General features: G+C 40.3%; 1 protein-coding gene across 9 annotated transcripts in view; it reads right to left on the bottom strand.

The window, feature by feature from the left end:
* Positions 1–15,131, bottom strand: part of EPB41 (erythrocyte membrane protein band 4.1) — a 184,530-nt gene that overhangs the window by 32,512 nt on the left and 136,887 nt on the right. The window contains exons 13-14 of one of the 9 annotated variants that reach the window (XM_036494230.2): positions 14,216–14,266; positions 13,603–13,830 (exon numbers count right to left, since the gene is read on the bottom strand). The exons of the other annotated variants lie outside the window; for them this stretch is intronic. Of the exons in view, the coding sequence (XP_036350123.1) occupies positions 13,702–13,830; positions 14,216–14,266 (180 nt within the window). The 3' untranslated portion in view covers positions 13,603–13,701. Of the gene's footprint in view, positions 1–13,602; positions 13,831–14,215; positions 14,267–15,131 lie in introns of those variants that run through there. 9 annotated transcript variants of the gene reach the window in all.

Genomic DNA, 15,131 nt, shown 5'->3' with positions numbered 1-15,131 from the left:
AACTTTTTTTGACAGTATCAATAAGTCAAATGAGTTCAAAGCTGATATTTAAACAAATACCATGAGATTTGAACATACACCAATATGTTGTGTCTGTTTTAGGATTAACCAGAAGACGCTTCCTGGCCCACAGCAATAAGCATCGTTCTATAGTGGATGAAATCACTGCCTGTAATACCAGCAGCCCACATAGGTGCTGGTTTGTGTCTCAGCTGCTCTGCTCAACAATTAGCTCCCTGATAATAGTCTGGGATAAAACAATGGAAGATGGTCCAAGTGCTTGGGCCCCTGACTCCCAGGGAGACAACCCAGATAAAACTCCCAGTTCCTGGCTTCACCTTGGCCCAGCCATTTGGGGAGTGAGCCAGCAGATGAATATTGATCTTTTTTTTTTTTCAAGATTTTAAAAAAAATTTATTGGAAAGGCAGATATATATATATAGAGAGAAGGAGAGACAGAAGGACTTCTGTCCGCTGGTTCACTCCCCTCAAATGGCCACAATGGCCAGAGCTGAGCTGATCCAAAGCTAGGAACCAGGCACTTCCTCTAGGACTCTGGTGTGGGTGTAGGGTCCCAAGGCCTTGGGCAGTCCTCTACTGCTTTCACAGGCCACAAGCAGGGAGCTGGAAGGGAAGTGGAGCAGCCTGGAAATGAACCAGTGCCCATATAGGATTCCGGCGCATGCAAGGCAAGGACTTAAGCCACTAGGCAACTGTACTGGGTCCCCCAAGATTGATATTGATCTTCATCTCTCTCTCTCTGGCTTTAAAATCAATAAATCAAAAATTTTTTAAAAAACTGAAACATCTTGATTAACTGTTAATGGATAAATACTTTATTCAACTGAGTGTCAGATCTAAAGAATCTTGGACAAAGGAACTGAAAAGAATATGAATTCAGGGATTTATTTGAAAGCTCCTCCCTCCCCAACCTCACTGCAGATTAGAGAATCCATCACAATACAACCATGTCGAATAGAGACCAAGACACTTTAAAACAGGCTCCAAATTGGGGAATTCTCCTCAGAGAAGTCTTTTATTTTGATAGTAACAATCAGATAGGGGGACACTTCTAAAATGTTTTCCTTAGATGAAAACCACTTCCCTTTCTGTAGCATGTTTGTTAAAGAGAAAGTGAATTTGGCAACTGTTTCTTTATCCTTAGGGAGAAATGGAGGCAGACCTTTAAAACATAAAATGAAGGAGAATATGGAGTCATCCCTGAGTATGGTAAGATTACAGATAACATGGCCCAGCGTGATGGCTCAGTAGCTAAATCTTCACCTTGCACACGTCCGGATCCCATGGGCATCAGTTTGTGCCCCAGCTGCTCCACTTCCCATCCAGCTCTCTGTTTATGGTCTGGGAAAGAAATGGAGGATGGCCCAAAGCCTTGGGAACCTGTGTTCACACTGGTGACCTGAAGGAAGCTCCTGGTTCTTGGCTTTGAATCAGCTGTTGTGGCTACCTGGAGAGTGAACCAGTAGACAGAAGGTCTTTCTGTCTCTCCTCTCTGTAGACACGTTTTTCCAATAAAAATAAGTAAATCTTGTGGGAGAGGAGAGGCTACAGTTAACACAGCAATCTGGAAAATGGATAGACAAAAGGGCTGTGTGGTTACTACATTTTAGATTACATTTTGGGTATACGCTAACTGCCAGATAAATAGAAATGAATGCTTTTTCTTTTGCTTTTCATTTCACAATCAAGACAAAATATACTTTGACACTAAGGAAGATGCTAAGATAGCAATGATTTCTTCAAAACTATGGACAAAAAAATCAGTCAGTTTTCTGCCAGCACACTAGCCAGCAGCCAAACTCCCACCCTCTCCTTGCTTTGTCTGGCTGTGGACAGAAATAATTTTGCATGTCTAGATGTTTCGAGAAAATACACAATAGTGTATGTGAAATTCAAATTTCCGTGTCGTCAGTAAAGTTTGATTAAAACAGTCATGCTCATTCATTCCAGGTATCAGCTATACTGTTTTCACTCTACAATGGCAAAAATGAATACTTGTGAAAGTATTCAGTGCCTGCAAAGCTTAAAATCTTTATTGTCTGATTCCTTAAAAAATGCTTGTTAATCCTTGATTTACATTATATACAAAATCTATAATTATTTGATACATTTGGCATTGTTAGGCATATATCATGTAAAATAGAAGAAAAATGTATCAAACTAAGTGTTTTCAACACAAATCTGTTTATGATACCATGCTCCAAGATGAGTTTGTACATACACACATGCAGTCTAGAAAATACGTTGCAGAGTGAAAATAGTTGACTATTATCTGTGGTAAATGGTTAGGAGCTTTCAATGGATTCAAATTATAAGACACTAACAAGAGAGACTGACACCTACTATTAGAGGAATACATAGAATCCTTGAACAACCAGGGACCACACTACAGGACTAACAAGAAAAACAGTGGGTTATGCGCTGCATACAGATTTTCTTTATTACTGGTATGTAGTGATTAGACACACTGTGACTAATTTGGTGCTAATTTAAATTGCAATATTAGAGACTTCATGTGAAAAGTTAGAGTTTACCCACTGTCACCTGTAATTAATTGTTTGATTTAGCTTAACAATATTATTTGTTATATTCAAGGCAACATGGTAACTGGGATAAAAAGGTGATACTTCAGAAACAAATCAAGGGCTGTCACTTTTAAGAATCTCAGTTGTGGTATAGCCAGTGTCAGCATCCCTAAATGGCATCAGTTTGTGATTCGGAAGGTCTGTTTCCAACCCAGCTCCCTGCTAATGGCCTGGGAAAAGCAGTGGAAGATGGCCCAAGTGTTTGGCTCCTGCCAATCATGTGGTAGATGTGGATGCACGTCCTAGCTCCTGGATTTGGCCTGACCTAACCCTGGCTGTTGTGGCCACCTGGGGAGTAAGTTAGAGGATAGAAGAGCTCTCTATGCTCTCCCATCTCTGTAAATCTTTCAAATAAACAATTTTTTAAAAACAGAATCTCACTGTTCTGAGGAGAAAGGCCCAACTAAAAGGATTAGGTTAAGAACATTTCAAATATAAAGGTACTTCAAAAGTTTGTGAGAAGTTGAATGAAAAGATAAGTTAAGGGCATACAGCTAGTCTGGAGGTTACAGCTCCACATCCCACATGTGAGTCCCTGGGTTTAATCCCCAGCTCTGGCTTCTTTCCTAGTGGACCCCAGCAAGCAGCGATGCCTCAAGTAAGTGAGCTTCTGACATTCCTGGAGACCTAGAACTGAGTTGCTGCTTGTTTTTTCTATATAGAGGAGGGACAGAGAAAAGCTTCCCATTCCCTGGATCCCTCCCCAAATGGCTACAATGGCTGGGGTTAGGCAAAATTGAAGCCAGGAGCCTCGAGCCTCTCATATGGGTGTCCAAACCCAAGCACCTTGGTGGTCTTCTGCTACTTTCCCAGGAACACCAGCAGGAAACTGATCAAAAGTGGGGCGGCCAGGACTAGAACTGGCACTCATATGGGATGTTGACTGGGCAGGCAGAGCCTTAATGTGCTGCACCACAATGCCAGCTCCATGGATTTCAATATTTTTTTTGCTCTAAAATAAACACTATTGAATTCTATTTTTCCATAAACTTTCTGAATTAAACTTGTATTTCACATTACTTTTTCTAGCGAGGATCTAATCCTAATTAGAGTCAAACAGAAAATACATTTCTATGACTTTATCATGACACTGGTATAATTCAAATCACTTGGGGCCACTCAAATATGCCAAGTTTAGCTGAGACTGTCAGAGAAGGAAAGCAAATTTGGAATGCAGGCTCTGGTAGTATTTTCAAAAAATAACAGTGATGCTGTCGTGGCAACAGACTCTGAGTACAAGAAGTTCCAAAAACGACAAAACTATCCCATTCCTACTTTCCTTTTTTAAAAAAATTACTGGTGCCTGCTACTTACAAAGAAGTTGAGAATATAAGAAATTTTAAAATCTTTCAGAGAAAAAGTTAATGTATGGGACATAAAGCTCAATAAACTGTGAGGGGGCAACCTGTAACCCACATACCCAGGGAGAAAAAAGCTGATGAAACAAAGAAATCTTGAGAAAAGAAAGAAAAAAAGCAGAAGGATAATATGCTAGGAGGAAGGCCGGATAGATCAGGGTTACAAATGGTTAGGTTATGAGTGAGAGAAATGTGAGCAAGTCCATCATGAGAGTTCTCTTGAAGGGAGAAAATTCATTAGAACACCTCCACTTAGGATCAGCGAGTTGAAAACCACAGTGAAAGTACTCTAATAGATTCAATATAAGATCACATTTTATATACAAACTCAAAACTGTCCAAAATAAAATGTGTTGCCTTGGGAGACTAAGTACAGGTAGCAAGACACATTTCCATGGTTCCTTAAGTCTCCAAGTGTGATTGTAGAGCAGGGTCAAATACTGGAGGGGAAAGCCTGATTCAATTAGGAGTTACCCAATGGTGAAACTCTACTACTACTGCCTCTGGCATCCCTGCAATGGACTGCAGAGAAGCTAAGCAATGCAATGAATAAATGTATAGCAGTTGCTATATTTTCCTCTTTGTTGTTTCCCTGTATTCTGCTGAGATACGATCCTACATATAAAGACTTTTTAAGGTGAAAGAGAAGAAAGTAAAAGATTAAACTGTCTTTACTGATTTGAGGACCAGAAGGGAGAGTTGGCCTTCTATATATCTATTCCTACCCCCTTCACACCTCTTTAATTTTTAAAACACTGACCCCAGATGTTCTGCTTCTAATTCAATTGCCTGATGATGCACTTAAGAAGGCAGCAGGGGATGGGAGGAGGACTTGAGCTCCTGCCATTCATGTGAGACCCAGATGGAGTTCCTAGCTCCTGGCTTTGGCCTGGCTCAGGCTTAGCCACTGCAGTCACTTTTGGAGTGAGTGAATGGAAAATGTCTCTTGTCAGTCCCTCCCTCTCTCTCTGTGTTACACTGCCCTTCAAATAAATAACCATTTTTTTTAAAGATTAAAAAAATAATAATTTGTCATAGGGCCAACACCGTGACATAACAGGATCAGCCCCAGAATCCCATATGGGTGCTAGTTTGAGGCCCAGCTGCTTTACTTTCAAACCAACTCCTTGGTAATGGCCTGAGAAAGCAGTAGCGGATGACTCAAGTCTTTAGGCCCCTAAATCCATGTGAGAGAACCAGAGGAAGCTCCTGGCTTCAGACTGGCCCGGCTCTGTTCACTGTGCCCACTTGGAAAGTGAACTAGTGGATGGATCACTTCGCTCTTTGTTTCGTTTTCCTTTTCTTATTTGCTCTCTGTAACTCTTTCAAATAAGTAAGCAGGGGCCGGCATGGTGGCACATCATGTTAATCCTCCCCTGAAGTGCCCACATCCCATATAGGTGCTGGTTTGTGCCACTGTTGCTCCACTTCTGGTCCAGTTTTCTGCTTACGGCCTCAGAAAGCAGCAGAGGATGGCTCAAGTCTTTAGGCCCCTGCCACCCAACTGGGAGACCCAGAAGAAACTTCTGGCTCCTGGCTTTGGCTGTTGTTGCAGCCATTTAGGAAGCAAATCAGTGGATGGAAGATCTCTCTCTCCTCTCCACAAAAATCTGCCTTTCAAAAGAAAAAATCAAAATAAATAAATCTTTTTTAAGAAAATGCAAGTAAGGGCCCGGCGGCGTGGTGGCCTAGCGGCTAAAGTCCTCGCCTTGAAAGCCCCGGGATCCCATATGGGTGCCGGTTCTAATCCCGGCAGCTCCACTTCCCATCCAGCTCCCTGCTTGTGGCCTGGGAAAGCAGTCAAGGACGGCCCAAAGCTTTGGGACCCTGCACCCACGTGGGAGACCCGGAAGAGGTTCCTGGTTCCTGGCATCGGATTGGCGTGTACCGGCCTGTTGCGGCTCACTTGGGGAGTGAATCATCGGACGGAAGATCTTCCTCTCTGTCTCTCCTCTCTGTATATCTGGCTTTCCAATAAGAATAAAAAAAAAAAAATCTTAAAAAAAAAAAAAAAAAAAAAGAAAATGCAAGTAAATCTGGGCCTGCTGCATAGCCTAGTGGCTAAAGTCCTCGCCTTGAATGCGCTGGGATCCCATATGGTTGCAGGTTCTAATCCTGGCAGCTCCACTTCCCACCCAGCTACTTGCTTATGGCCTGGGAAAGCAGTTGAGGATGGTCCAAAGCCTTGGAACCCTGCACCCGCATGGGAGACCCGGAAGAGGATCCAGGTTTCTGGCTTCGAACTGGCGCACCTCTGGCTGTTGCAGCCACTTGGAGAATGAATCAATGGATGGAAGATCTTCTCTATCTCTCCTCTCTGTATATATGACTTAGCAATAAAAATAAGTAAATCTTTAAAAAATGAATGTAACTTTAAAAAAATCCATCATTTATTAAGCTATTAGTAAAGTTATTTAGCTTTCAACCTGTACTTTTAAAAATATCTAACTAAATAATTATTTGAAAAGATTTATTAATTTTTATTGGAAAGGCAGATTTATAGAGAGAAGGAGAGACAGAGAGAAAGATCTTCCATCTAATGGTTCACTTCCCAAATGGCTGGAATGGGCAGAGCTTAATTGATCTGAATCCAAGAGCTTCTTCCTGGTCTCCCACAAGGGTGAAGGGTCCAAGGCTTTGGGCCAATCTCTACTGCTTTCCCAGGCTGTAAGCAGGCAGCTGGATGGGAAGTGGAGCAGCTAGGACACAAAGTGGTGCCCATACGGAATCCCCATGCTTGCAAGTGGAGAATTAGCCAATTTAGTCATTGTGCTGGGCCCAGATAAAGTGATTTGTTTAAAAGGCAGAGTTACTAAGGGGGAGAGTGAGGGAGGCATTCTATGTACTGGTTAATCCTCAAATGGCTCTATTGGACTGATGGAGGATGAAGCCAGGGGCTAAAAATCGATCCAGATCTCCTGTGTGGGTAGCAGAGACCCAAGGAGTTAGACCATTCGCTCTTGCTTTCCCAGGAACATTAGCAGGGAGCTCACTGGAAGTGAGATAGCTAAGACCTGAACTGTTGTACATATGGGATGCTGGCATTGCCGGAAAAGGCTAAACTCGCTCTACCATGGTGCCAGCTCTATCCTGTATTTCTCTTTCTGTGGAAATAATAAACTGATTGCTTTTTGCCTTTCAATTTCTAACTAAATCTCCCATTAATGTTTAATTATTTATCATAGCCATCACTCGTTTTTTTCTAGCGTAATTGTATATGGTTTCCTACTTTGTAACCATTTCAGGTGCCATTTTGTAGCCCTGAACCAAGACATTTCTTTTGCATCATATGCTGCTGTAGTATAAAGGGATCCTAAAGCATTAAAGGTAACAGCAGCAAATGAAAACACCCTTACTAATACTGTCCACTGTGCAGAAGAGGCAGATATGCAAGAGAGAGAATAATGGGATGTTTTAGTTTCTAGTGCCAAAAGTATAAACAACTGGGCAAGTATAAGGGTAATGAAAAAAAAATGACATTTCTATGAATGAAAGACTCAATATAACAGTCTTTCTCAAAGCTGTGGAGAATGCTGTAAAAATATCTGTGATGCTAAAATTTCTATGAGGAACATAGGGGAGGGCAACGCTAGAAATTTTCCATATATTTTTACTATACTCAAAACTCTTGGCATACCAACACAAAAGCAACAACAAGATGTCCCATGATATTTCAGACTTTTCTGCTTTATTTTGAATACATATGTCCACGGGGTAAAGCATAAGCTATCAGCTTTGATTGGTAATGTCTTCTAAAAACAAAGAGAATTCCTAATGTCTACTGTGTCTTTAAAGATGTACTGCAGAAGTAACTTAGGAGAGTAGGAGAAAGCGAATTGGCTTATATCTAAAGATATTTTATGGTAAAATTTATAGTAGTTTTTTTTTTAAAGATTATATTATTATTGGAAAGCCGGATATACACAGAGGAGGAGAGACAGAGAGCAAGATCTTCCGTCCGATGTTTCACTCCCCAAGTGAGCCGCAACAGGCCGGTACGCGCCAATCTGATGCCGGGACCAGGAACCTCTTCCAGGTCTCCCACGCGGTTGCAGGGTCCCAAAGCTTTGGGCCGTCCTCGACTGCTTTCCCAGGCCACAAGCAGGGAGCTGGATGGGAAGTGGAGCTGCTGGGATTAGAACCGGCGCCCATATGGGATCCCGGGGCTTTCAAGGCGAGGACTTTAGCTGCTAGGCCACGCCGCCGGGCCCTATAGTAGTTTTTAATAGAAAGAAGTATCTTAGTTTCAAGGATGACAAATGGAGATCTACTTCACAGATCACCCCTTTCCAATCTAGGTCAATTGTCAACATCTGAAGATGTTAAACAAGCAACAAAACTGACCCATGCAAATGCAATCTCCTTCATATTTCAAGGATTGACACATAAGAAAATGGTTAGAAGCCGGCATGGTGGTTCAACAGGCTAATACTATGCCTTGTAATACCAACATCTCATATTGGGGCTAGTTCATGTCCTGGCTACTCCACTTTCCATCGAGCATCCTGCCTGTGGCATGGAAAGGCAGTAGATGATGGCCTAAGTCATTGGGTTTCTGCACCCATGTGGGAGACCCAGAGGAAGCTCCAGGCTCTGGGCTTAGAATCAGCCAGGTTTCGGCTGTTATGGCCATTTTGGGGAGTGAACCAGTGGATGGAAAATATTTCTCTCTGAATCTCCTTTTCTCTGTAAATCTGCTTTTCAAATGAAAAATAAATAACTTTTAAAAAAGAAAATGGCTAAAAGATATGTTGGATTTAATTTCAAGCACAGACATTCTAAGCACATCAGTGGATAAAATGAATGTAGTAAGGGTAGGAATGCTTTGTGTATATATGGATTTATTTATTTTTATTGGAAGGGCAGGTTTACAGAGAGAAGGGGAGGCAGAGAGAAAGACCCTCCATCTGCTGGTTCACTCCTCAAATGGCTGCAACAGCTGGAGCCGAGCAGATCTGAAGCCACTAGCTTCTTTTGCTCTCTTTGCTTGCAAGAGGAGGATTAACCAATTGAGCCATTACACTGGGCTCTGGAAATATAAACTTAGTTTTAAATGTTTGGTTAAATACCAAAATGAGTAGATGAAAATAAACATAACTACTTGTTTACTTTGAAACAAAAAAAATTCCAAGCAGCTAATGTGATTCTATTGTTTAATTTCCATCTTCCTAGCCTCCAAAAAACCAAAATGCAGACAACTACTACAGCCTCTGGATTTAGCAACATGGTTCGGACTCATTTTCATGAGATAGGTTTATTTCCTCATTACTAAACAAAAATCTGAACACCACTGGGTGGTTAAGTGAACATCTCGTAGTTATCCTAGAAAATATTAACAGCAAAACCAAGGCCAAAATCCAGGATTTTATAATGGTCTGCATTGATTCCTTTAACTCACATTATTTTTAATCAACTGGACATAAAAAAGCTGAAGCAGAATAAAAACAATATATAGAAAATGCACATTTGGCATAGTGGTTGAGACACACATGGGATGTTCATTTCCCATTTTGGAGGACCTGGGTTTGAGCATCATCTCGTCATCTTATTTCAAGCTTCCTGCTAATGCAAAGCCCTGGAGGATCACATACTTGGGGCTCTACCATCCATGTAGGAGACCTGCACTGAGTTTCAGGCTCCTGGCTTTGGATTGGCCTAGACCCAGCTATTGTAGCAATTTTGGAAGTGAACAAGTGGACAGAAGATCTCTGTTTATGTCTCTGTCAAATTTAAATAAATAAACAAACAACATTTAAAATACAGTACACAGTTACTTGATTCTTCCTCTGGGACTATGAACTGAATGAGAGGTAAGAAAACCAGAACGTTACAGTCTTCCGTTACAAATACAGGCAGCATTAACTTCAGGTAACACAAAGCTGGAATGTCCAGCAGTAGTTTTTCTCTCTGATCATTACAATTTGTACATCTTTTGAGGCTGTACTGGTCAGCTTTTCCAGTAGAAGCACTTAATCTTTTTCCTGTCAACATTTTCAAAGAAAGGTTCTCTTGGGCCCAGTGAAGTAGCCTAGGCAGCTAAAATCTTCACCTTGCATGTACTGGGATCCTATATGGGTATCAGTTCATGTCCCAGAGGCCCTACTTCCCATCCAGCTCCCTGCTTGTGGCCTGGGAAAGCAGTGGAGGATGGCCCAAAGCCTTGGGACACTGCACCTGTGTGAGAATTCCTGGCTCCTGGCTTCAGATTGGCTCAACTCTGGCCATTGCAGCTACTTGGGGAGTGAATCATTGAACGGAAGATCTTCCTCTCTGTATATTTGACTTTCCAAAAGAAAAAAAATCTTGGGCCCGGCGGCGTGGCCTAGCAGCTAAAGTCCTCGCCTTGAAAGCCCCGGGATCCCATATGGGCGCCGGTTCTAATCCCGGCAGCTCCACTTCCCATCCAGCTCCCTGCTTGTGGCCTGGGAAAGCAGTCGAAGACAGCCCAAAGCTTTGGGACCCTGCAACCGCGTGGGAGACCTGGAAGAGGTTCCAGGTTCCCCGCATCGGATTGGCGCATACCGGCCTGTTGCGGCTCACTTGGGGAGTGAATCATCAGACGGAAGATCTTGCTCTCTGTCTCTCCTCCTCTGTGTATATCTGGCTGTAATAAAATGAATAAATCTTTAAAAAAAAAACCAACAAAAGTTCTCTCATTTGGTCATATATTGGGACTTTGAGGAAAACTGAGAAAACTGAAAGGTACTACTGATGCTTATACTTTTAATGGATTTGGAATAGCTCCAATATAAGGTGAAACTAACTTAAAGTTTACAATCATTATAAAAAATCTACAAGGATACAAATTAGAAACTCAGAAAATATAATATGAGACACTTATGAAAGAGTAAATTAAATCCCAAGATGATCTCACCTTTAATTGCTTAAAAAGATTTAAAATAATCTAACCAATGCCATAGCATAGTTTGTTACTCCATTATTGGAAGCTCTTGCATGTCTATTTCACAGATAAAGGGGAGCACTTGCAGCTTTTCAATGTTTCAGGTTGATTTGAGGTCTCTCTTTTCTAATTACCAATGAATCAATAAATGTGCTTATTAACACAACAGTTACTATAAACAGACATGGTCTGTGATATAAAGATATTCATGCACACCAAATTTTCAAATTTAAACCAGTCTTTGCTTCTTTTCATATATATTTGTTGTGAAAGTCTATGATGATGGAATAACCATTTTCAGGAAGTACCAGAACAATATTGCTAGTGGTTGAAGGACAAAAGATTGTTGCCTTTACTTTTTTTCTTAACCTTAAGAAAACATCATTACAAAACCAAAAAGTCTTGCTTTAGAATTTTGAGCAACTGAAGAGCATTGAAAAGTAAAGCAAAGCACAATGCAATTTCAGTTTGATAACCGTATAAACTCAGATTTCAAAACAAATATTAGAGATACTAACCAAAACAATCCATTTTTGTACAGTTAAATGCCATTAAAAAAAAAAAAACAAGAGACATGCAAGATATAATTAATCCTGAGGTAAGAAAGTAACAAGTTAGGCATTTGAATTCTGTTCGCAAGAGGGAGAGCGCGCGTATTCACTTTAAGGGAAGCCTTATAAATCCACATGCAAACAGAGGACACATATTTGTCACAACAGAACTTTAGTTCACAAAGCTATTGATTAGAAACAGTAGATTTCAACACAAGTGCAAGAATAAACAGGTCTGAAGTGCATCAGGAAAACAAAGTACATCAACATATATGTGAAGCTTTTCATAACAGTTAACTATTGCTTCTGGCAATATAATTACACCATAAAGAAGTGACATTGGATTTTAATTCAGTGAAGAGTCTGTTTATGTACAGATCTTGGTTAAATCTGTTTTCCAGAACTGTTAAAGCTAGTCTGGAAATTCTAGCCCTGGCTGGAGGCTAAGGGACACCAGCACCACTTTTCTTTCACCATAACAATCTCTACTTACATGAAGATGGCATTTAGCCTTTGCAGATCTCTTTATAACCAGGCAGGATAAAATTATCTGTCCCTGTAACAGCTTAGAAATACTCAGAAAAAGGCCACAGAAGTCAAAAGCCCTTTTCTAGAAAAGGCCTTTGTATTTACTGGTTTGATATTCAAAGAAAAGGAATGGTTATGGATTTGTAGATTAAAACATTATCATTTTAAGGCTTTTGAAAAGTTGGTAAGTTGATTTTTTTTTCTTAAATTACGGCTGGAGCCCATGCCACACACATGACTGCAGAACAGGAAAGGATACTGTCAGTGTTCCCAGAGAGTATCCTGGTTAGTCTGAGACACAGGAGAGGTGGACATTATAACAGTCAATGGGAAAAACATGCAGGAGAGAAGTCAAAGCTTTTGGGGTAAAGTATGAACCTGTCAAATGCTCAAGTCTAATTGTTCTAAATTGGCTAAACTTCAATGCAGCCACACTGGCTTGGGCCATGTACTACTTCTCTTTTGTGTACCACAAGATACACTCTACAAAGCGTAACATTTTATTGACAGAAAAATGATCACAAGAGCTCCCCTGCAATAGTGAACTACCAGAGAGTATCATACAGGAGATAACACAGCTGAAGTCAAGGACAAGAGTTCCACGGTTTTAGTCTTGACATCTTAGATGCGCACCCTGTTTTCCGATCACAGAAAGACCAACCACCAAACAGCTAATGCAAGGACCACGAGAAAAGACATCATGAAAGGAATACGAGGAGATGGAAAAGCACTAGAGTAGAGGTGGCACTTTCTGAGGGACTTGTGATCCTCAGGGATTGGAATAGAAACCTTGGGAAGCGTTTCTTCATTTTCTTGCTGGGGCAAGGCTCTTTCTGTAGATCTCTCTTGCCTTTTAATTTTCTCTTCACCCTGTACTAACAGAGCACGTTCCTGTGTCTGCTTTCACGGTAGAAGATTAAGAAAGACAGAGAAAGATGAACAAAATGACAGATGGAAAAACGCTCAAAAATGATACTTGGGGATGTGCAAAGGATTTGGAGAGATCTTTTGGACACTCCTTGCTAAAGCAAAAGTTTGACTTGACTTCAGCCACTTATCCTGGCAACGTTTCCATAACAGTAGGGTTTTTTGAATCATTCTTTGAATGAGTGAATATTATCGGAACTCCTCAAAATTTAAAGAGCCACTGCCTCTCTCTAGTTACAGTAAGATTCTACCTCTGAGGAGATTCACACCTGAATTTGGGGTCATTTTTCATTGTTTTGGTGTTGCCAATGACGAATCAGTTGGGCAAGACCAATGATGAAGCATTCTTCTTGCCATCAGAAAAGTTGCTTTTATTATAAAAAGAATGGCAGAACATGAAGAAGAAATCCTCACATCTCTTCATATATGCTTAAAATTGCAACAGTTCAGATTTTGATCAAGGCATTAAAAATCTTAGTCATATATTTTAAGGACTGCAAAAGTGCAAAAGAAAACAAAAGGTATAAAGTTATACTATACCTTCAATGCCTAATCTCCCCTAACCAAAAAACCAAGAAAGAAAGAAAGAAAGAAAAAAAGAAAGGAAGAAAGAGAATCCCTGTACCCACTACAATGGTAAATTCTCTTTCCATCTCTGTCAGAGTTATGATTAAAAAATAGTAACAACCATGGTGAATGTTTATACATTACATCAAGGAAATAATTTTGACACTTTTAAGGAAAATCTTTTCTTGGAATTGTTCAATGGAGAAGCTTTTCGTTCTCTGCAATTTCTGTACTCTGCTACTCACAGTCAAGACAACTGTTATCTATGAAAGGAAAAACCTGGCTTTGAGTTCTCTCAGTTGAGCTAGTCTTCTCTGATCTGTTTGGAAGTTCAGAACTGGTTCTTTGCACACCCCTAAGTGATATGTATCAGGGAGAAAGTAGCTAGGGGACTGGTCAGCAAAAGGAAAAAAGAAAAAGAAAGGATGCAAAATTATAATGATATTCAAAACAAAATAGAGGGAAAGAAAGACAACATAAAAAGAATAGGGTATAATTAAATTTGTTTTCTCTCTGAATACATATTTACATCTGCATGCAGCTTTTCAACCAGCCATGCGCCAAAATAAGCCAATTGAAAGCTGCAAAAGCTGCAGCCGTGAAGTGTTACATGTTAGGCCAAAAGGTGGTGGGTGTGAATTGACTAGGATAGCCAAAAAGAAAAGAAAAAAATTAAAACCGTGTAGCAGTTGCTTTCAATTCTGAGGGATTATCTGCTTAGTGCCATGACAAGAGCAAAGTCTGACTGAGAAGCACAAGTCATAATGGCAGCTTTACCTCTGGCCCACCAACCTTTCTTTCCGAGGGAAGGACAGAGGTTTTCTTCACCTGGCCATACACAAATTACACAAAATTCAGTTGCCTTGCATGCAACAATGCTGTCAAAGGTAGAAGGGGTATCCCCAGAAAACAAAAATATTATTCAAATTCTTATTTTAAAAAAAAGGTAAGAAATGCCACAATGTGCAATTTTCCCAACATGAAAGATCATCACAGTACTATTCTTAGGTATTCCATTATTCATTTATAGGGATAATAAATGTAAACACAGAGCTAAAATTGTTCTAGTATTCCTCAAGGGGATAATTTAGTTTACAAAAGTCATTTCTTTAAAATCCATGGAATGATATCACCATTCCCAAAACTGGTCCTGAGATGATTTCTATTAAAAGGCCTAATGTTTTCTGGAAATGGGAACTGATTCAAATTTAAACAGCTTTATCCAAGAGAGTACTAAGTTATTTTTTCAAGATAGTTTTGCATCTTTTGTTACTTACACAGAGACAAAAACAAAACTTCCAGAAAATGTAATCGTTGCTAATAGGTAGGAATAATCAGAGGAGACATCAACAAGGCATATTTCAAAGTCATAGACTTAAAGAATTTTGGAGTTCATAAGGAAATTAAAGATCAGCCACTCCACATACGACTTGACAAGTTAAAGGACTTATTCAGAACTGTTCAGTTAGGTCTGAATTAGCCATAACCTCTCAAAGACTCCCAGCCCCTCTAAGAGGACTCTTACTTCCAGATACAAATCCGAATGAAATATATTACTGACACGGAAAGTGAGCTCACCCAAAAGACGGAGTAACTGGGTACATGATCTAGATTCAGAATACAAAACTAATGTCCCTTTATTCAGGGAGTGGTGACTGAGAGGATAGGAAGAATAGCATTTGATCACCTTGGG

This window comes from Ochotona princeps, chromosome 2 (genome assembly GCF_030435755.1).
Source record: "Ochotona princeps isolate mOchPri1 chromosome 2, mOchPri1.hap1, whole genome shotgun sequence".
Taxonomy (NCBI): domain Eukaryota; kingdom Metazoa; phylum Chordata; class Mammalia; order Lagomorpha; family Ochotonidae; genus Ochotona; species Ochotona princeps.
The sequence above is the reverse complement of the archived record's forward strand: the minus strand, read 5'-3'. Positions and strand labels throughout refer to the sequence as shown.